The following is a 23,245-nucleotide window of genomic DNA, read 5'->3' as shown; positions in this document are numbered from 1 at the left end:
AATATAAATCTTTAAGTGTACCAATTTTCCAGGGGCCATAGTCAGCAGGTAAGAGGCAGGCAGCCAGGCCCCTCCAATGTCCAGTGGCGAGGTGGGTTCCGCCACAGGTCATTTTACAGGGGGCTTCATAATTGCCTTACTTCCTTTACTGAATCCTCCCAGCTGCAAAGAAATAGTTAAACAATTTGAACAAAATCAACCAATCAGACAGTGATGTATTTAGGTTTTGTGCTCGGGCACCCCCCCCCATTAAAATTTTCCCCACACCTTCCTGTCAAGGCCGCACTTTGACTGGCAGACGCTCACTGACTGACAGACGCATACACTCAATGTCATACACACACTCACTGATTTGACACACTGATAGACAGACACACACTCACTGACAGACGCACACTCTCTAACAGGCACACACACTCACTAACAGACGCACGTACTGACTGACAGACACACACACACACACACAATCACTTAGATTCACTGACACACACACTGACTGACAGACGCACACTCTCACTAACAGGCACACACACTGACTGACAGACGCACGTACTGACTGACAGAGACACACACACTCACTTAAATTCACTGACACTTAAGATCCAGTTACCCGGCGGGGGTAGGGGGTAGATCTAGTTACCCAGGGGGGGTTGGGGTTAGATCCAGTTACCCGGGGGGGGTAGGGGGTAGATCTAGTTACCCCAGGAAGGGGGGGTAGGGGGTAGATCCAGTTACCCGGGGCGGTAGATCTAGTTACCCAGGAGGGGTTGGGGGTAGATCCAGTTACCCGGGGGGGGGGGGGGGGGTAGGGGGTAGATCCAGTTACCCGGGGGGGGTAGATCCAGTTACCAGGGGGGGGAGGGGGTAGATCCAGTTACCCCGGGGGGAGGGAGGGGGTAGATCCAGTTGCCCCGGGGGGGGTAGATCCAGTTACCGGGGGGGGGGGAGATCCAGTTACCCGGGGGGGGGGGGTTGGGGGGAGATCCAGTTACCCGGGGGGGGAGGGTGAGGGGGTAGATCCAGTTACCCTGGGGGGGGGTAGATCCAGTTACCCCGGGGGGGTAGATCCAGTTACCAGGGGGGGGTTAGATCCAGTTACCCGGGGGGGGGGGAGGGGGTACATCCAGTTACCTGGGGGGGGTTAGATCCAGTTACCCGGGGGGGGGGTAGATCCAGTTACCCCGGGGGGAGGGAGGGGGTAGATCCAGTTGCCCCGGGGGGGGGTAGATCCAGTTACCGGGGGGGGGGAGATCCAGTTACCGGGGGGGGAGGGGATCCAGTTACCTGGGGGGGGAGGGTGAGGGGGTAGATCCAGTCACCCCGGGGGGGGGGGGTAGATCCAGTTACCCCGGGGGGGGGGGGTAGATCCAGTTACCCCGGGGGGGGTAGATCCAGTTACCCCGTCGAGGGGGGGGGTAGATCCAGTTACCAGGGGGGGGTTAGATCCAGTTACCCGGGGGGGGAAGGGGGTAGATGCAGTTACCCGGGGGGGGGGGAGGGGGTACATCCAGTTACCTGGGGGGGGTTAGATCCAGTTACCCGGGGGGGGGGGTAGATCCAGTTACCCGGGGGGGAGGGGGTAGATCCAGTTACCCAGGGGGAGGGGGTAGATCCAGTTACCCGGGTGGGAGGGGGTAGATCCAGTTACCCGGGGGGGAGGGGGTAGATCCAGTTACCCGGGGGGGAGGGGGTAGATCCAGTTACCCGGGGGGAGGGGGTTAGATCCAGTTACCCGGAGGGGGGGGGGGAGGGGGTAGATCCAGTTACCCAGAGAGGGGGGGAGTAGATCCAGTTACCCGGGGGGGGGGGGAGTAGATCCAGTTACCCGGGGGGGGGAGGGGGTAGATCCAGTTACGCGGGGGGGGAGGGGGTAGATCCAGTTACCCGGGGGGGGGGGAGGGGGTAAGATCCAGTTACCCGGGGGGGGGAGGGGGTAAGATCCAGTTACCCGGGGGGGGGGGGAGGGGGTAAGATCCAGTTACCCGGGGGGGGGGGAGGGGGTAAGATCCAGTTACCCGGGGGGGGGGAGGGGGTAAGATCCAGTTACCCGGGGGGGGGGGAGGGGGTTAGATCCAGTTACCCGGGGGGGGAGGGGGTTAGATCCAGTTACCCGGGGGGGGAGGGGGTTAGATCCAGTTACCCGGGGGGGGGGGAGGGGGTTAGATCCAGTTACCCGGGGGGGAGGGGGTTAGACACAGTTACCCGGGGGGGGGAGGGAGTTAGATCCAGTTACCCGGGGGGGGGGGAGGGGTTTAGATCCAGTTACCCGGGGGGGAGGGGGTTAGACACAGTTACCCGGGGGGGGGGGAGGGGGTTAGATCCAGTTACCCGGGGGGTTAGATCCAGTTACCCGGGGGGTTAGATCCAGTTACCCGGGGGGGAGATCCAGTTACCCGAGGGGGGGGGGAGTAGATCCAGTTACCCGGGGGGGGAGGGGGTAGATCCAGTTACGCGGGGGGGGAGGGGGTAGATCCAGTTACCCGGGGGGGGGGGAGGGGGTAGATCCAGTTACCCGGGGGGGGGGGAGGGGGTAAGATCCAGTTACCCGGGGGGGGGGGGAGGGGGTAAGATCCAGTTACCCGGGGGGGGGGGGGGAGGGGGTAAGATCCAGTTACCCGGGGGGGGGGGGAGGGGGTAAGATCCAGTTACCCGGGGGGGGGGGGAGGGGGTAAGATCCAGTTACCCGGGGGGGGGGAGGGGGTTAGATCCAGTTACCCGGGGGGGAGGGGGTTAGATCCAGTTACCCGGGGGGGAGGGGGTTAGATCCAGTTACCCGGGGGGGGGGGAGGGGGTTAGATCCAGTTACCCGGGGGGGGGAGAGGGGGTTAGACACAGTTACCCGGGGGGGGGAGGGGGTTAGATCCAGTTACCCGGGGGGGGGGAGGGGTTTAGATCCAGTTACCCGGGGGGGAGGGGGTTAGACACAGTTACCCGGGGGGGGGAGGGGGTTAGATCCAGTTACCCGGGGGGGTTAGATCCAGTTACCCGGGGGGGTTAGATCCAGTTACCCGGGGGGGAGATCCAGTTACCCGAGGGGGGAGGGGGTTAGATCCAGTTACCCGGGGGGGGGGAGGGGGTTAGATCCAGTTACCGGGGGGGGGAGGGGGTTAGATCCAGTTACCCGGGTGGGGGGAGGGGGTTAGATCCAGTTACCTGGGTGGGGGGAGGGGGTTAGATCCTGTTCCCTGGGTGGGGGGAGGGGGTTAGATCCAGTTACCCGGGGGGGGAGGGGGTTAGATCCAGATACCCGGGGGGGGGGAGGGGTTTAGATCCAGTTACCCGGGGGGGAGGGGGTTAGACACAGTTACCCGGGGGGGGGAGGGGGTTAGATTCAGTTACCCGGGGGGGGAGGGGGTTAGATCCAGTTACCCGGGGGGGGGGGGAGGGGGTTAGATCCAGTTACCCGGGGGGGAGGGGGTTAGATCCAGTTACCCGGGGGGGGGGAGGGGGTAAGATCCAGTTACCCGGGGGGGGGGGGAGGGGATTAGATCCAGTTACCCGGGGGGGAGGGGGTTAGATCCAGTTACCCGGGGGGGGGGGGAGGGGTTTAGATCCAGTTACCCGGGGGGGAGGGGGGGAGGGGGTAGATCCAGTTACCCGGAGAGGGGGGGAGTAGATCCAGTTACCCGGGGGGGGGGGGAGTAGATCCAGTTACCCGGGGGGGGGGGGAGTAGATCCAGTTACCCGGGGGGGGAGGGGGTAGATCCAGTTACGGGGGGGGGAGGGGGTAGATCCAGTTACCCGGGGGGGGGGGAGGGGGTAAGATCCAGTTACCCGGGGGGGGGGGGAGGGGGTAAGATCCAGTTACCCGGGGGGGGGGAGGGGGTAAGATCCAGTTACCCGGGGGGGGAGGGGGTAAGATCCAGTTACCCGGGGGGGGGGGAGGGGGTTAGATCCAGTTACCCGGGGGGGGAGGGGGTTAGATCCAGTTACCCGGGGGGGGGAGGGGGTTAGATCCAGTTACCCGGGGGGGGGGGGAGGGGGTTAGATCCAGTTACCCGGGGGGGAGGGGGTTAGACACAGTTACCCGGGGGGGGAGGGGGTTAGATCCAGTTACCCGGGGGGGTTAGATCCAGTTACCCGGGGGGTTAGATCCAGTTACCCGGGGGGTTAGATCCAGTTACCCGGGGGGGAGATCCAGTTACCCGAGGGGGGAGGGGGTTAGATCCAGTTACCCGGGGGGGGGGGGGGAGGGGGTTAGATCCAGTTACCGGGGGGGAGGGGGTTAGATCCAGTTACCCGGGTGGGGGGAGGGGGTTAGATCCAGTTACCTGGGTGGGGGGAGGGGGTTAGATCCTGTTCCCTGGGTGGGGGGAGGGGGTTAGATCCAGTTACCCGGGGGGGGAGGGGGTTAGATCCAGATACCCGGGGGGGGGGAGGGGTTTAGATCCAGTTACCCGGGGGGGGAGGGGGTTAGACACAGTTACCCGGGGGGGGGAGGGGGTTAGATTCAGTTACCCGGGGGGGGAGGGGGTTAGATCCAGTTACCCGGGGGGGGGGGAGGGGGTTAGATCCAGTTACCCGGGGGGGAGGGGGTTAGATCCAGTTACCCGGGGGGGGGGAGGGGGTAAGATCCAGTTACCCGGGGGGGGGGAGGGGGTAAGATCCAGTTACCCGGGGGGGGGGGAGGGGGTTAGATCCAGTTACCCGGGGGGGAGGGGGTTAGATCCAGTTACCCGGGGGGGGGGGGAGGGGTTTAGATCCAGTTACCCGGGGGGGAGGGGGTTAGACACAGTTACCCGGGGGGGGGAGGGGGTTAGATTCAGTTACCCGGGGGGGGGGGGGGGAGGGGGTTAGATCCAGTTACCCAGGGGGGTTAGATCCAGTTACCCGGGGGGGTCAGATCCAGTTACCCGAGGGGGGAGGGGGTTAGATCCAGTTACCCGGGGGGGGGGGGGGGAGGGGGTTAGATCCAGTTACCGGGGGGGGGAGGGGGTTAGATCCAGTTACCCGGGTGGGGGGAGGGGGTTAGATCCAGTTACCTGGGTGGGGGGAGGGGGTTAGATCCAGTTACCTGGGTGGGGGGAGAGGGGGTTAGATCCAGTTACCCGGGGGGGGGGGGAGGGGTTTAGATCCAGTTACCCGGGGGGAGGGGGTTAGACACAGTTACCCAGGGGGGGGGGAGGGGGTTAGATTCAGTTACCGGGGGGGGGAGGGGGTTAGATCCAGTTACCCGGGGGGGTTAGATCCAGTTACCCGGGGGGGAGATCCAGTTACCCGAGGGGGGAGGGGGTTAGATCCAGTTACCCGGGGGGGGGGGGGGAAGGGGGTTAGATCCAGTTACGGGGGGGGGTTAGATCCAGTTACCCGGGGGGTTAGATCCAGTTACCCGGGGGGGTTAGATCCAGTTACCCGGGGGGGAGATCCAGTTACCCGAGGGGGGAGGGGATTAGATCCAGTTACCCGGGGGGGGGGAGGGGGTTAGATCCAGTTACCGGGGGGGGGAGGGGGTTAGATCCAGTTACCCGGGTGGGGGGAGGGGGTTAGATCCAGTTACCTGGGTGGGGGGAGGGGGTTAGATCCTGTTCCCTGGGTGGGGGGAGGGGGTTAGATCCAGTTACCCGGGGGGGGGAGGGGGTTAGATCCAGTTACCCGGGGGGGGGAGGGGTTTAGATCCAGTTACCCGGGGGGGAGGGGGTTAGACACAGTTACCCGGGGGGGGGGAGGGGGTTAGATTCAGTTACCCGGGGGGGGAGGGGGTTAGATCCAGTTACCCGGGGGGGGGGAGGGGGTTAGATCCAGTTACCCGGGGGGGAGGGGGTTAGATCCAGTTACCCGGGGGGGGGAGGGGGTAAGATCCAGTTACCCGGGGGGGGGGGGGAGGGGGTTAGATCCAGTTACCCGGGGGGGGGGGAGGGGGTTAGATCCAGTTACCCGGGGGGGGGAGAGGGGGTTAGACACAGTTACCCGGGGGGGGGAGGGGGTTAGATCCAGTTACCCGGGGGGGGGGAGGGGTTTAGATCCAGTTACCCGGGGGGGAGGGGGTTAGACACAGTTACCCGGGGGGGGGAGGGGGTTAGATCCAGTTACCCGGGGGGGTTAGATCCAGTTACCCGGGGGGGAGATCCAGTTACCCGAGGGGGGAGGGGGTTAGATCCAGTTACCCGGGGGGGGGGAGGGGGTTAGATCCAGTTACCGGGGGGGGGAGGGGGTTAGATCCAGTTACCCGGGTGGGGGGAGGGGGTTAGATCCAGTTACCTGGGTGGGGGGAGGGGGTTAGATCCTGTTCCCTGGGTGGGGGGAGGGGGTTAGATCCAGTTACCCGGGGGGGGAGGGGGTTAGATCCAGATACCCGGGGGGGGGGAGGGGTTTAGATCCAGTTACCCGGGGGGGAGGGGGTTAGACACAGTTACCCGGGGGGGGGAGGGGGTTAGATTCAGTTACCCGGGGGGGGAGGGGGTTAGATCCAGTTACCCGGGGGGGGGGGGAGGGGGTTAGATCCAGTTACCCGGGGGGGAGGGGGTTAGATCCAGTTACCCGGGGGGGGGGGAGGGGGTAAGATCCAGTTACCCGGGGGGGGGGGGGGGAGGGGATTAGATCCAGTTACCCGGGGGGGAGGGGGTTAGATCCAGTTACCCGGGGGGGGGGGGAGGGGTTTAGATCCAGTTACCCGGGGGGGAGGGGGGGAGGGGGTAGATCCAGTTACCCGGAGAGGGGGGGAGTAGATCCAGTTACCCGGGGGGGGGGGGAGTAGATCCAGTTACCCGGGGGGGGGGGAGTAGATCCAGTTACCCGGGGGGGGAGGGGGTAGATCCAGTTACGGGGGGGGAGGGGGTAGATCCAGTTACCCGGGGGGGGGGGAGGGGGTAAGATCCAGTTACCCGGGGGGGGGGGGAGGGGGTAAGATCCAGTTACCCGGGGGGGGGGAGGGGGTAAGATCCAGTTACCCGGGGGGGGGAGGGGGTAAGATCCAGTTACCCGGGGGGGGGGGAGGGGGTTAGATCCAGTTACCCGGGGGGGGAGGGGGTTAGATCCAGTTACCCGGGGGGGGGGAGGGGGTTAGATCCAGTTACCCGGGGGGGGGGGGAGGGGGTTAGATCCAGTTACCCGGGGGGGAGGGGGTTAGACACAGTTACCCGGGGGGGGGAGGGGGTTAGATCCAGTTACCCGGGGGGGTTAGATCCAGTTACCCGGGGGGTTAGATCCAGTTACCCGGGGGGTTAGATCCAGTTACCCGGGGGGGAGATCCAGTTACCCGAGGGGGGAGGGGGTTAGATCCAGTTACCCGGGGGGGGGGGGAGGGGGTTAGATCCAGTTACCGGGGGGGAGGGGGTTAGATCCAGTTACCCGGGTGGGGGGAGGGGGTTAGATCCAGTTACCTGGGTGGGGGGAGGGGGTTAGATCCTGTTCCCTGGGTGGGGGGAGGGGGTTAGATCCAGTTACCCGGGGGGGGAGGGGGTTAGATCCAGATACCCGGGGGGGGGGAGGGGTTTAGATCCAGTTACCCGGGGGGGAGGGGGTTAGACACAGTTACCCGGGGGGGGGAGGGGGTTAGATTCAGTTACCCGGGGGGGGAGGGGGTTAGATCCAGTTACCCGGGGGGGGGGGAGGGGGTTAGATCCAGTTACCCGGGGGGGAGGGGGTTAGATCCAGTTACCCGGGGGGGGGGAGGGGGTAAGATCCAGTTACCCGGGGGGGGGGAGGGGGTAAGATCCAGTTACCCGGGGGGGGGGGAGGGGGTTAGATCCAGTTACCCGGGGGGGAGGGGGTTAGATCCAGTTACCCGGGGGGGGGGGGAGGGGTTTAGATCCAGTTACCCGGGGGGGAGGGGGTTAGACACAGTTACCCGGGGGGGGGAGGGGGTTAGATTCAGTTACCCGGGGGGGGGGGGGGGAGGGGGTTAGATCCAGTTACCCAGGGGGGTTAGATCCAGTTACCCGGGGGGGTCAGATCCAGTTACCCGAGGGGGGAGGGGGTTAGATCCAGTTACCCGGGGGGGGGGGGGGGAGGGGGTTAGATCCAGTTACCGGGGGGGGGAGGGGGTTAGATCCAGTTACCCGGGTGGGGGGAGGGGGTTAGATCCAGTTACCTGGGTGGGGGGAGGGGGTTAGATCCAGTTACCTGGGTGGGGGGAGAGGGGGTTAGATCCAGTTACCCGGGGGGGGGGGGAGGGGTTTAGATCCAGTTACCCGGGGGGAGGGGGTTAGACACAGTTACCCAGGGGGGGGGGAGGGGGTTAGATTCAGTTACCGGGGGGGGGAGGGGGTTAGATCCAGTTACCCGGGGGGGTTAGATCCAGTTACCCGGGGGGGAGATCCAGTTACCCGAGGGGGGAGGGGGTTAGATCCAGTTACCCGGGGGGGGGGGGGGAAGGGGGTTAGATCCAGTTACGGGGGGGGGTTAGATCCAGTTACCCGGGGGGTTAGATCCAGTTACCCGGGGGGGTTAGATCCAGTTACCCGGGGGGGAGATCCAGTTACCCGAGGGGGGAGGGGATTAGATCCAGTTACCCGGGGGGGGGAGGGGGTTAGATCCAGTTACCGGGGGGGGGAGGGGGTTAGATCCAGTTACCCGGGTGGGGGGAGGGGGTTAGATCCAGTTACCTGGGTGGGGGGAGGGGGTTAGATCCTGTTCCCTGGGTGGGGGGAGGGGGTTAGATCCAGTTACCCGGGGGGGGGAGGGGGTTAGATCCAGTTACCCGGGGGGGGGAGGGGTTTAGATCCAGTTACCCGGGGGGGAGGGGGTTAGACACAGTTACCCGGGGGGGGGGAGGGGGTTAGATTCAGTTACCCGGGGGGGGAGGGGGTTAGATCCAGTTACCCGGGGGGGGGGAGGGGGTTAGATCCAGTTACCCGGGGGGGAGGGGGTTAGATCCAGTTACCCGGGGGGGGGAGGGGGTAAGATCCAGTTACCCGGGGGGGGGGGGGAGGGGGTTAGATCCAGTTACCCGGGGGGGAGGGGGTTAGATCCAGTTACCCGGGGGGGGGGGGAGGGGTTTAGATCCAGTTACCCGGGGGGGAGGGGGTTAGACACAGTTACCCGGGGGGGGGAGGGGGTTAGATTCAGTTACCCGGGGGGGGGGGAGGGGGTTAGATCCAGTTACCCAGGGGGGTTAGATCCAGTTACCCGGGGGGGTTAGATCCAGTTACCCGAGGGGGGAGGGGGTTAGATCCAGTTACCCGGGGGGGGGGGGGGGGGAGGGGGTTAGATCCAGTTACCGGGGGGGGGAGGGGGTTAGATCCAGTTACCCGGGTGGGGGGAGGGGGTTAGATCCAGTTACCTGGGTGGGGGGAGGGGGTTAGATCCAGTTACCTGGGTGGGGGGAGGGGGTTAGATCCAGTTACCCGGGGGGGGAGGGGGTTAGATCCAGTTACCCGGGGGGGGGGGAGGGGTTTAGATCCAGTTACCCGGGGGGAGGGGGTTAGACACAGTTACCCAGGGGGGGGGGAGGGGGTTAGATTCAGTTACCCGGGGGGGGGGGGAGGGGGTTAGATCCAGTTACCCGGGGGGGGTTAGATCCAGTTACCCGGGGGGGAGATCCAGTTACCCGAGGGGGGAGGGGGTTAGATCCAGTTACCCGGGGGGGGGGGGGGGAAGGGGGTTAGATCCAGTTACGGGGGGGGGGGGGGTTAGATCCAGTTACCCGGGTGGGGGGAGGGGGTTAGATCCAGTTACCTGGGTGGGGGGAGGGGGTTAGATCCAGTTACCCGGGGGGGGGGAGGGGGTAAGATCCAGTTACCGGGGGGGGGGGAGGGGGTAAGATCCAGTTACCCGGGGGAGGGGGTTAGATCCAGTTACCCGGGGGGGGGGAGGGGATAAGATCCAGTTACCCGGGGGGGGGGAGGGGTTTAGATCCAGTTACCCGGGGGGAGGGGGTTAGACACAGTTACCCGGGGGGGGGGAGGGGGTTAGATTCAGTTACCCGGGGGGGGGGGGGGAGGGGGTTAGATCCAGTTACCCGGGGGGGGGTTAGATCCAGTTACCCGGGGGGGAGATCCAGTTACCCGAGGGGGGAGGGGGTTAGATCCAGTTACCCGGGGGGGGGGGGGGAGAGGGGGTTAGATCCAGTTACCCGGGGGGGGGGGAGGGGGGGGGGTTAGATCCAGTTACCCGGGTGGGGGGAGGGGGTTAGATCCAGTTACCTGGGTGGGGGGAGGGGGTTAGATCCAGTTACCCGGGGGGGGAGGGGGTTAGATCCAGTTACCCGAGGGGGGAGGGGGTTAGATCCAGTTACCCGGGGGGAGGGGATCCAGTTACCCGGGGGGGGGGAGATCCAGTTACCCGGGGGGGAGATCCAGTTAACCGGGGTGGGAGGGGGTTAGACACAGTTACCCGGGGGGGAGGGGGTTAGACACAGTTACCCGGGGGGGGGGGAGGGGGCTAGATCCAGTTACCCGGGGGGGTTAGATCCAGTTACCCGGGGGGGAGATCCAGTTACCCGGGGGGGGGTTAGATCCAGTTACCCGGGGGGGGGAGGGGGGGGTTAGATCCAGTTACCCGGGTGGGGGGAGGGGGTTAGATCCAGTTACCCGGGGGGGGAGGGGGTTAGATCCAGTTACCCGGGGGGGGTTAGATCCAGTTACCCGGGGGGGAGGGGGTTAGATCCAGTTACCCGGGGGGGGGGGGAGGGGGGGGTTAGATCCAGTTACCCGGGGGGGGGGGAGGGGGGGTTAGATCCAGTTACCCGGGGGGGAGGGGGTTAGATCCAGTTACCCGGGGGGAGGGGATCCAGTTACCCGGGGGGGGGGGAGATCCAGTTACCCGGGGGGAGGGGATCCAGTTACCCAGGGGGGGGGGAGATCCAGTTACCCGGGGGGAGGGGATCCAGTTACCCGGGGGGGGGGGAGATCCAGTTACCCGGGGGGAGGGGATCCAGTTACCAGGGGGGGAGATCCAGTTACCCGGGGGGAGGGGATCCAGTTACCCGGGGGGGAGGGGATCCAGTTACCCGGGGGGGGGGGGGAGATCCAGTTACCCGGGGGGGGGGAGATCCAGTTACCCGGGGGGAGGGGATCCAGTTACCCGGGGTGAGGGGATCCAGTTACCCGGGGGGAGGGGATCCAGTTACCCGGGGGGGAGGGGATCCAGTTACCCGGGGGGAGGGGATCCAGTTACCAGGGGGGGAGATCCAGTTACCCGGGGGGAGGGGATCCAGTTACCAGGGGGGGAGATCCAGTTACCCGGGGGGAGGGGATCCAGTTACCCGGGGGGGAGGGGATCCAGTTACCCGGGGGGGGGGGAGATCCAGTTACCCGGGGGGAGGGGATCCAGTTACCCGGGGTGAGGGGATCCAGTTACCCGGGGGGAGGGGATCCAGTTACCCGGGGGGGAGGGGATCCAGTTACCCGGGGGGGAGGGGATCCAGTTACCCGGGGGGAGGGGATCCAGTTACCCGGGGGGGGGGGGAGATCCAGTTACCCGGGGGGGGGGGAGATCCAGTTACCCGGGGGGAGGGGATCCAGTTACCAGGGGGGGAGATCCAGTTACCCGGGGGGAGGGGATCCAGTTACCCGGGGGGGAGGGGATCCAGTTACCCGGGGGGGGGGGGGGAGATCCAGTTACCCGGGGGGAGGGGATCCAGTTACCGGGGGGGGGGGGGGGGGGGAGATCCAGTTACCCGGGGGGAGGGGATCCAGTTACCGGGGGGGGGGGGGGGGGGGGAGATCCAGTTACCCGGGGGGGGGGGATGTTATTATTTATGGATAGATTTACTCTCCGCCCATTTCCTGGTTTCGTCACTTCCGGTGAAGCCGCGCGGGGCATGCCGGGAATGGTAGTCCGGATATTACCCGGCATGCCCCGCTTTGTTTTCCCGGCATTCGCCGCGCGTGTCATTTCCCGGTATCCGTCACAGCGCTTCCTGTCCGTCACCATCCGGGACCGCGGAGCTGACACTCTAATCAAGCCATGTACCCGGTCAGCAGCTCCCAGACAGCGCAGGTAACCCCTGACCCACAGAGCTGGCACTCTAACCCCTGACCCACAGAGCTGGCACTCTAACCCCTGACACTCTAACCCTTGACCCACAGAGCTGGCACTCTAACCCCTGACCCACAGAGCTGGCACTCTGACCCACAGAGCTGGCACTCTGACCCACAGAGCTGGCACTCTAACCCCTGACCCACAGAGCTGACACTCTAACCCCTGACACTCTAACCCCTGACCCACAGAGCTGACACTCTAACCCCTGACCCACAGAGCTGGCGCTCTAACCCCTGACCCACAGAGCTGGCGCTCTAACCCCTGACCCACAGAGCTGGCGCTCCAACCCCTGACCCACAGAGCTGGCGCTCCAACCCCTGACCCACAGAGCTGGCGCTCCAACCCCTGACCCACAGAGCTGGCGCTCCAACCCCTGACCCACAGAGCTGGCGCTCCAACCCCTGACCCACAGAGCTGGCGCTCTAACCCCTGACCCACAGAGCTGGCGCTCTAACCCCTGACCCACAGAGCTGGCACTCTAACCCCTGACCCACAGAGCTGGCACTCTAACCCCTGACCCACAGAGCTGGCACTCTAACCCCTGACCCACAGAGCTGGCGCTCTAACCCCTGACCCACAGAGCTGACGCTCTAACCCCTGACCCACAGAGCTGGCGCTCTAATCCAGGCACAGGTAATCACTAACCCATAGAGCTGACACTCTAATCCAGGCACAGGTAATCACTAACCCATAGAGCTGACACCCTAACCTTTAGGTTTTATGGGAAAATAATGCTCAAAACTATATAAATATATTTTATATTTTTCTTTCTTTTTTCATTGTTGCCGTGGTAACTCGGTAAAGCTAAATGATAAGGAATTGTTTGATTGCTGCGTGTGCCGGCTGGATGTTCCCGTTGTTACAATGTGCGAGAAGAGTTCTATATTCCGTACTTTCTGTTCCAGGCACTTGTCACCTTCGATGATGTCGCGGTGTATTTCACGAAGGAAGAATGGGGTTATCTGGATGGGACACAGAAATCGCTTTACAAAGACGTGATGAAGGAGAATTATCAGTTGATCTTGTCTCTCAGTAAGGATCGCGTGTTCTGGGACAGCTTGCTGTTTTAGCTGTATGTGCGCTTGTCGGCAGATTACTCTTTGTAATGTGTGAACACACGTTGGTCTGTGTGCTTTGTGTCTCCGAGAAGCATGAACACGTCTTTTTACCGCTTTACAAATAACATATTAATATAAATCCTAAGCAGTCCCATTATTACTGGATGGTTAATGGTAGGAGCACTGTAGACTTCTCAACATTTCATATGTGAACACTCCAAGCACCAAAACCTAAGATCTAATGTTTACACTTCCTTTATTGCACATTCTGTTTAATTTAGAATTTATTATCTCCTGCTCTGTTGATAGCCTTCTAGACACTGCAGCAGTTTCCTGTGTTTGATTAAAGTTTCATTTACTGAGCAGGAGATACAAACTTCTAAATCAAGTTAACATCTGATTGAAAAGAAAACCATTTTGTTTTCATGCAGGCTGTATGGCTAGAGTTACCTAAACAGAAACAAAAGTGATTTAACTACTAAATGTCAGATAACTGAGCAGTCAGATTGCAGGGATGTTATCTATACACCAAAACTGCTTCATTAAGCTAAAGTTGTTGTGGTGACTAGTGTCCCTTTAAAGGACCACTATAGTGCCAGGAAAACATACTTGTTTTCCTGGCACTATAGTGCCCTGAGGGTGCCCCCTCCCGCCGGGCTCTAGGGGGAGGAAGGGGTTAAACTTACCTCTTTCTCCACCGCCGGGCGGGGAGCTCTCCTCCCTCTTCTTCTGTAACCGGCTGAATGCGCATTACACGGCAAGAGCCGCGCGCGCATTCAACCAGTCCATAGGAAATCTTTCCTATGGACGCTGGCGTCTTCTCTCAATCACAGTGAGAAGTGCGGAAGCCCTCTAGCGGCTTTCAATGAGACAGCCACTAGAGGCTGGATTAACCTATTTATAAACATAGCAGTTTCTCTGAAACTGCTATGTTTATAGAAAAAAGGGATAAACCTAGCTGGACCTGGCACCGAGACCACTTCATTAAGCTGAAGTGGTCTGGGTGCCTTTAGTGGTCCTTTAATGTAAATATTATCTTTTTGAATAAAAAAATAATAATTTTTAAAGGTCAAGTTGTCCTGTGATCCCTAGATCGTGCCATCTTCCCGTGTGACTATTGGTTGTCCTGTCCACTTTCACATTATATCTTATTCCTCGTGTCTCTATGTAAATGTTGTCCATTAAACCCTCTCTGTTCGTATCTAAATCATTTGTTAATGTAGCTAGAAGTCAAATCCATTTGTTTCTCAGCTATAACTGAAACCTTGTTTTCCTGTACAGGCCGTCCGGACATTATATCTAGTATTGAACTGGGACATGAGCCTTATATCAGTAGCCCCGGTGATGATCTGGAGTGTGACTGGCAGGGTAAGCATCACATTGAATCTGATTTCATCCCAATATCTGACCTGGGACCATGAGCCTTATATCAGTAGCCCCGGTGATGACATTCAGTGTGACTGGCAGGGTAAGCTTCACATTGAATCTGATTTCATCCCAATATCTGACCTGGGACCATGACATGAGCCTTATATCAGTAGCCCCGGTGATGACCTGGAGTGTGACTGGCAGGGTAAGCGTCACATTGAATCTGATTTCATCCCAATATCTGACCTGGGACCATGAGCCTTATATCAGTAGCCCCGGTGATGACCTGGAGTGTGACTGGCAGGGTAAGCGTCACATTGAATCTGATTTCATCCCAATATCTGACCTGGGACCATGAGCCTTATATCAGTAGCCCCGGTGATGACATTCAGTGTGACTGGCAGGGTAAGCTTCACATTGAATCTGATTTCATCCCAATATCTGACCTGGGACCATGAGCCTTATATCAGTAGCCCCGGTGATGACTTGGAGTGTGACTGGCAGGGTAAGCGTCACATTGAATCTGATTTCATCCCAATATCTGACCTGGGACCATGAGCCTTATATCAGTAGCCCCGGTGATGGCATTCAGTGTGACTGGCAGGGTAAGCTTCACATTGAATCTGATTTCATCCCAATATCTGACCTGGGACCATGAGCCTTATATCAGTAGCCCCGGTGATGACCTGGAGTGTGACTGGCAGGGTAAGCATCACATTGAATCTGATTTCATCCCAATATCTGACCTGGGACCATGAGCCTTATATCAGTAGCCCCGGTGATGACCTGGAGTGTGACTGGCAGGGTAAGCATCACATTGAATCTGATTTCATCCCAATATCTGACCTGGGACCATGAGCCTTATATCAGTAGCCCTGGTGATGACATTCAGTGTGACTGGCAGGGTAAGCTTCACATTGAATCTGATTTCATCCCAATATCTGACCTGGGACCATGAGCCTTATATCAGTAGCCCCGGTGATGACTTGGAGTGTGACTGGCAGGGTAAGCGTCACATTGAATCTGATTTCATCCCAATATCTGACCTGGGACCATGAGCCTTATATCAGTAGCCCCGGTGATGACCTGGAGTGTGACTGGCAGGGTAAGCTTCACATTGAATCTGATTTCATCCCAATATCTGACCTGGGACCATGAGCCTTATATCAGTAGCCCCGGTGATGACCTGGAGTGTGACTGGCAGGGTAAGCATCACATTGAATCTGATTTCATCCCAATATCTGACCTGGGACCATGAGCCTTATATCAGTAGCCCCGGTGATGACTTGGAGTGTGACTGGCAGGGTAAGCGTCACATTGAATCTGATTTCATCCCAATATCTGACCTGGGACCATGAGCCTTATATCAGTAGCCCCGGTGATGGCATTCAGTGTGACTGGCAGGGTAAGCTTCACATTGAATCTGATTTCATCCCAATATCTGACCTGGGACCATGAGCCTTATATCAGTAGCCCCGGTGATGACCTGGAGTGTGACTGGCAGGGTAAGCATCACATTGAATCTGATTTCATCCCAATATCTGACCTGGGACCATGAGCCTTATATCAGTAGCCCCGGTGATGACCTGGAGTGTGACTGGCAGGGTAAGCATCACATTGAATCTGATTTCATCCCAATATCTGACCTGGGACCATGAGCCTTATATCAGTAGCCCCGGTGATGACATTCAGTGTGACTGGCAGGGTAAGCTTCACATTGAATCTGATTTCATCCCAATATCTGACCTGGGACCATGAGCCTTATATCAGTAGCCCCGGTGATGACTTGGAGTGTGACTGGCAGGGTAAGCGTCACATTGAATCTGATTTCATCCCAATATCTGACCTGGGACCATGAGCCTTATATCAGTAGCCCCGGTGATGACCTGGAGTGTGACTGGCAGGGTAAGCATCACATTGAATCTGATTTCATCCCAATATCTGACCTGGGACCATGAGCCTTATATCAGTAGCCCCGGTGATGACATTCAGTGTGACTGGCAGGGTAAGCTTCACATTGAATCTGATTTCATCCCAATATCTGACCTGGGACCATGAGCCTTATATCAGTAGCCCCGGTGATGACTTGGAGTGTGACTGGCAGGGTAAGCGTCACATTGAATCTGATTTCATCCCAATATCTGACCTGGGACCATGAGCCTTATATCAGTAGCCCCGGTGATGGCATTCAGTGTGACTGGCAGGGTAAGCTTCACATTGAATCTGATTTCATCCCAATATCTGACCTGGGACCATGAGCCTTATATCAGTAGCCCCGGTGATGACCTGGAGTGTGACTGGCAGGGTAAGCATCACATTGAATCTGATTTCATCCCAATATCTGACCTGGGACCATGAGCCTTATATCAGTAGCCCCGGTGATGACCTGGAGTGTGACTGGCAGGGTAAGCATCACATTGAATCTGATTTCATCCCAATATCTGACCTGGGACCATGAGCCTTATATCAGTAGCCCCGGTGATGACATTCAGTGTGACTGGCAGGGTAAGCTTCACATTGAATCTGATTTCATCCCAATATCTGACCTGGGACCATGAGCCTTATATCAGTAGCCCCGGTGATGACCTGGAGTGTGACTGGCAGGGTAAGCGTCACATTGAATCTGATTTCATCCCAATATCTGACCTGGGACCATGAGCCTTATATCAGTAGCCCCGGTGATGACCTGGAGTGTGACTGGCAGGGTAAGCGTCACATTGAATCTGATTTCATCCCAATATCTGACCTGGGACCATGAGCCTTATATCAGTAGCCCCGGTGATGACCTGGAGTGTGACTGGCAGGGTAAGCATCACATTGAATCTGATTTCATCCCAATATCTGACCTGGGACCATGAGCCTTATATCAGTAGCCCCGGTGATTACATTCAGTGTGACTGGCAGGGTAAGCATCACATTGAATCTGATTTCATCCCAATATCTGACCTGGGACCATGAGCCTTATATCAGTAGCCCCGGTGATGACCTGGAGTGTGACTGGCAGGGTAAGCTTCACATTGAATCTGATTTCATCCCAATATCTGACCTGGGACCATGAGCCTTATATCAGTAGCCCCGGTGATGACCTGGAGTGTGACTGGCAGGGTAAGCTTCACATTGAATCTGATTTCATCCCAATATCTGACCTGGGACCATGAGCCTTATATCAGTAGCCCCGGTGATGACCTGGAGTGTGACTGGCAGGGTAAGCGTCACATTGAATCTGATTTCATCCCAATATCTGACCTGGGACCATGAGCCTTATATCAGTAGCCCCGGTGATGACCTGGAGTGTGACTGGCAGGGTAAGCGTCACATTGAATCTGATTTCATCCTGTATGGACGACAGTTGGGTGCTATTGTTGCATATGGACCTTTGTGATTAACCTGCTCTATTTATCAATTTGTTCTTCACTTTTGGAAAAGTGTGGATATTGTTTGATTATTGTTTGATTATATAGTGCATTTGAGTTGGACCTTCGTAATATACTTTATTTTTCCATGCTCAAATCTTGTAGTTATTGCGAGGAAAAAAAGATGCTTTGCAGAATGCAGCGCAGTGAGCCAGAATGATTTCCTTATCCATGATGTACACGGCTTAGCTCGCTACCTGTCTGCCTGCGTGTCTGCAGCTCAGTAGTGGATTAAATTGAGCGGCCACATTGGAGAAGCATTACACCCCAGTGACGGAGCACAGAGTGGGAAGGGTTACACTTCACACTTTGTTAATGTATTATTTATATAAAAAGAGATTGTCAGTGTAATTGAAAAGTCATGATGCGGTGCTCTTGAAAGGCGCTACATCCGAGCAATATGTCCATTAGCTTGCTTAGATGAAATGGTTTGATATTGCTTTAAGCTGATGTATGGGAAGGCCTTTTTCTGTGATATTTCCAATTTTAGTATAACCATACATATTCTGGGTTATTGACGGACCGAGTACACCACCTGAAAGCAAAGCGATCCTTGAAATTTGTCTAATTCAGCTTTTTTGACCATAATTTCGAAATTTACTTTGATCCCCTTAATAAATTCATCTCCCAGGAATGTGCTCATATTGCTAAGTCATCTGTGTTTCTAGAGAGAGAATCTGTTTTAATCTCAGACTTTCTCCTTCTAACCCCAGGTGCACAGTACAATAACCAGCAGGAAGTAGAGATCACATGCGTGCCAGGAGACCTACTTCATCAAACCACCGTGGAAGATATCCCCAACAGAACAAAGCAGAGACAAAGCCGATATCCAAGAGTAAACCCATTACGGTGGTTAAAGAGAGAGAAGAAAACGAAAAGTATGAGGAGACGATCGCGGAGAGATCTAAGCAGGTCCAGGGTAAACCGATCTGACATGGCCTTTAATACCGAGGATGGAAAGGAGGTATCTCAAGTTTCTGGTGCTGATTTTACTGACGAACAAACCTTAGACCATGAGACCACCAGCAATGTTCCTGAGAAGCCATCACAGTCCTCTGATCAGACTGAGCAATCAAGCACACTGACTCCCAGTCTAAACATTTGTCCATCTGAGGAGACTGTGCCTCAGACAGGCTTGGCCCAAGATGACCTGGGTGAAATGCAGGATATGCGTTATAAAGACAAGGAAACTGTCCAGACCACAAACCTCAACGTGTTATCCACTCAGAAAGAAGGTGCTGATACGTCCGGTCTCCCTAGAGAGACTGGGAAACAAGTGGAAGATACACGAGTTGCCCAGAATAAGGATTCAGTCCCACAATTGCAAGCTAACCATGACTTTAAATCACATTGGGAGGAAGACCCATTGAAAATTGCAAAGGATAGCCTTACACAACACAAGGAGGCTAAAACAAACTGCCCACTTTTTAATCCAGAAGGGAAAACCCCTCTGGGTGAAACTGCACAGGACCTGGACATCTCTCTGCCTCGAAAGCAAAGTAAGGAAAAGGGAATCAGATCTGCCACTATTAAAAAGGACAAGCGACTGCGTGGGGAGAGACATGTTCGCTTTAATGAGGTTGTCACCATGTTTATTATTGAACCACGCAGAGATAAAAGACGGTCTATGGAGGATGAAATGGGACTTGTTCTCCGAAGCAGAAGTCTGCAGCAACATTCCTCAAATACAGAACCCAGAAAAACGAGAGTCATGCAAAGCCCAGCTCAGGAAGATATGTTTACACGGTCTCAAAGATCAAGTCTCTCTCAGGTTCTCACTGACAATACCCCATACCTGAGGAAGAGGAATGCAGGTATCCATACTGAAACCCAGGAAAGTCACAGTCTACAGAAAAGAACCAAGATCTCTGTGAGTCTTGTTAAAGCAAATGAAACGTACAAGCAGAAGTCAAGTGAGCAATCCAGACATGAATTTTGTCCATTTAAACATAAGGAAGAGCACAACAAACCTATAACACAGCCTCTGTCGCTGGAGCAGGTTTGTAATGTAACCGAGCTGGTATCAAGAACAGCAGAAACTGAATGTGCTTCTCCGACAAGCATGGCAGTGACTCCTCCTACAGAGGAAGTAAGCGTTCTGTTCAGTGAGTGTGCTAGCAAGACTGGAGCTGAGCAAGCATGCGGGGTTAGCAAGACAATGGCTAATCACACAAAAAGAGCTAGCAAGAGGGACCGTGATCATGCAGTCCGGGATTACAAGGCAGATAGTGAGCTTGCAAACAGGAGAGAGGAAGCAAACCAAGCTAGCAAGGGGGCGACTGAGCGCACGGCCGGCGCTAGCAAAGGGGCGACTGAGCGCACGGCCGGGGCTAGCAAGGGGGCGACTGAGCGCACGGCCGGCGCTAGCAAGGGGGAGACTGAGCGCACGGCCGGCGCTAGCCAGGGGGAGACTGAGCGCACGGCCGGCGCTAGCCAGGGGGAGACTGAGCGCACGGCCGGCGCTAGCCAGGGGGAGACTGAGCGCACGGCCGGCGCTAGCCAGGGGGAGACTGAGCGCACGGCCGGCGCTAGCCAGGGGGAGACTGAGCGCACGGCCGGCGCTAGCCAGGGGGAGACTGAGCGCACGGCCGGCGCTAGCCAGGGGGAGACTGAGCGCACGGCCGGCACACACAGGGTTATCAGGCCAGGGACTAAGCATGCCAAGAAGAATAGCAAGGGGGAGACTGAGTCTGCTAAAGCGTATACCAAGACAGAAACAAAGCACACAAAAGGGGCTAACAAAGGGGTGATTGAGTCTGCAAATAATACTAGCATAGTGGGCACTGAGAATGCAAATATTGACGATGAACTTGAAACATGGGTGAGTAAGGCACCAGCTGAGCGCACCCTGAGCCCTGGCAAGGCACCAGCTGAGCGCACCCTGAGCCCTGGCAAGGCACCAGCTGAGCGCACCCCCAGCCCTGGCAAGGCGCAGACTAAGCGCACCCCCAGCCCTGGCAAGGCGCAGACTGAGCGCACCCCCATCCCTGGCAAGGCGCAGACTGAGCGCACCCCCAGCCCTGGCAAGGCGCTGACTGAGCGCACCCCCAGCCCTGGCAAGGCGCTGACTGAGCGCACCCCCAGCCCTGGCAAGGCGCTGACTGAGCGCACCCCCAGCCCTGGCAAGGCGCTGACTGAGCGCACCCCCAGCCCTGGCAAGGCGCTGACTGAGCGCACCCCCAGCCCTGGCAAGGCGCTGACTGAGCGCACCCCCAGCCCTGGCAAGGCGCTGACTGAGCGCACCCCCAGCCCTGGCAAGGCGCTGACTGAGCGCACCCCCAGCCCTGGCAAGGCGCTGACTGAGCGCACCCCCAGCCCTGCTATCTGGACTAGCAACAAGGTGCCTGTCTCTCCAACTATGACTAGCAAGACCGAGGCTATAGAGACTGAGACTACCAAGCAGGCTAGTAGGGCTACTACTAGTGGAATCCTCCAAAAACACAAAAATGGGAAACTTCCTTCCATGGATAATTTTAGTAGGAAAATCAATACCAAGCCATTTCCTAGCTCACCTAAAATCAACACCAGGCACTTAAACAAAGAGGATCCCAGTCCAGCCAAATCTGTGGTTAAACAAAACTCTAACCGCTGTTTCAGTGCTAAGAATAAGAAGAAATCATCAAATAACAACATGACATATAATGATGTGAGGGGGCAGTCAGGTGCTTCCAGCACAGTCAAACTGCAAACCAAAACACAGGAAGTTGGTTTCCATCATTTTATTGAGAAGGAAACCCCGGCCCTGACCAGCCATGAGAGAAAGAAATGGTTTTCAAGCAGCAAATGTGGAAAACTGACCTTCTGTGCAAAGCCTAAAAGCCCCCCCAGATTGACGGTGGAGAGTGAAGCCTGGAGCAAATCGAAAGAAGGATTTGATTGTTTAGACAGTTGTGCATTGAAACCAGAACATCAAGGCTGCAGCACAAACCGTAATCCTGAGAAAGCCAAAGCTCCTGATTCTACAGGTGTCAAAGCCAGTCCTCAGAATATCCCCATTGGAAGTAAAGATCAGACTAATGTCCGCATCAGTGGTGGAGAACATCATATTGTGGATACCAGTCCAGTTACAACTGTTGAAAAACATGCAAACCAATCAGAGTCACAAAATCTCCACATCACGGATAAAGCAGCCATGTGCATTGACTGTTTGGGATGTTCCAAGAATGAGACGGGTGACCAGAAAAATCCAGACCCACAAGTTCATAATAATAAACTGTCCAGTGACAGCCCAGCAGCACCAAAAAATAAAATGAAAAACTCAAGAAGTCTCCCTAGCAGTGTTGCTGACCCACTCATAGCAGCAACGCCGCAGGAAGTTAAGACCAGCATAAGGAAAGCTAAAAAACGCATTGTGGAATTTAATAACGAGGAGACAGGTGACACAAGTCCATGTAAGACAAATCAAAGGTTTGATCAAAAAAAGAAAGTAGAAGTTGTCAAACACGGGCCAGATTCACCTACTGAGCATTCTGGAGATAATTCTTGTGTGTGCATCAAATGTGGAAAATGCTTAGATAAAAATAACAAAAAAAATACTATCACACCAGAAACCAAAGGTGTTTTACGTGTAAAAAAGCGTAGGAAAGGCTTTTTAGTTAAAGAACCCTACAAATGCAAAGAGTGTGGAAAAATCTTTACCCGTCATTTCACCCTTCTTCAGCACCAAAGCATTCACACGGGTGAGAAACCCTTCTCTTGTCAAGAGTGTGGGAAAAAATTCAGAGACAATAACAGTCTTAAAAGTCACATGCGATCACACACAAAAGAAAAACCCTATGCGTGTTTAGAATGTGGGAAGAGATTTAGCCAGCCATCATCTGTTGTTGTCCATCAGAGAACACATACTGACGAGAGACCCTACCAATGCGATGATTGTGGCAAAAGCTTCAGTGATCGATCCACATACAGACACCACTTGAGAATCCACACTGGGGAGAAACCTTTCTCCTGCTCGTACTGTGGGAAGAAGTTTACTCAACTCGCACACGTTCAGAGACACGAAAAAATTCACACTGGAGAACGACCTTTTGGGTGTACAGTGTGTGGCAAGAGGTTCATTGATCGGTCGAAGCTCATCAAACATGAACTAATACACAAAAGAGGCAATGACTGAATTAAAGTTTATAGACATTGATGAATAGAATATGCAGTGGAGCTGATCTGCATTCAACATACAGAACATTGTAGAAGTCGTATAAAAATAGATGTGATTTTGGCTCAGGGCACCACTTGCTAAGTGAGACACCAAGCACCTTTTACTCCAAGAATAAAGTATTTTTATCGGTTTGCTACGTGTATCCCAGTACCTCTGTACTTGGCACAGATGTGTCCAAACGCATAGCTTGGCCCACCCTATATTGCTTCACAATGAAAATATTTTTTTGTTTTGTGTATATTTCTGCATATGTATATGTGTGTGTGTGTGTGTATATATAATATATAATTATATATTTTTTAAAACCACAAAGTGTGATGTGGTGCTAT

General features: G+C 56.8%; 1 protein-coding gene across 1 annotated transcript; it reads left to right on the top strand.

The window, feature by feature from the left end:
- The first annotated feature begins 11,768 nt into the window (after positions 1–11,768).
- On the top strand, positions 11,769–23,028 carry LOC134609262 (uncharacterized). The gene is made up of 5 exons (XM_063452903.1): positions 11,769–11,880; positions 12,828–12,954; positions 14,262–14,348; positions 18,475–20,139; positions 20,392–23,028. The coding sequence occupies exons 1-5, from the start codon at positions 11,848–11,850 to the stop codon at positions 22,872–22,874; spliced, it is 4,395 nt and encodes a 1,464-aa protein (XP_063308973.1). The 5' UTR covers positions 11,769–11,847; the 3' UTR covers positions 22,875–23,028.
- Positions 23,029–23,245: the final 217 nt, after the last annotated feature.

The sequence above is a fragment of the Pelobates fuscus genome, chromosome 4 (assembly GCF_036172605.1).
Source record: "Pelobates fuscus isolate aPelFus1 chromosome 4, aPelFus1.pri, whole genome shotgun sequence".
Taxonomy (NCBI): domain Eukaryota; kingdom Metazoa; phylum Chordata; class Amphibia; order Anura; family Pelobatidae; genus Pelobates; species Pelobates fuscus.
This window is presented reverse-complemented; position numbering and strand designations above follow the sequence as displayed.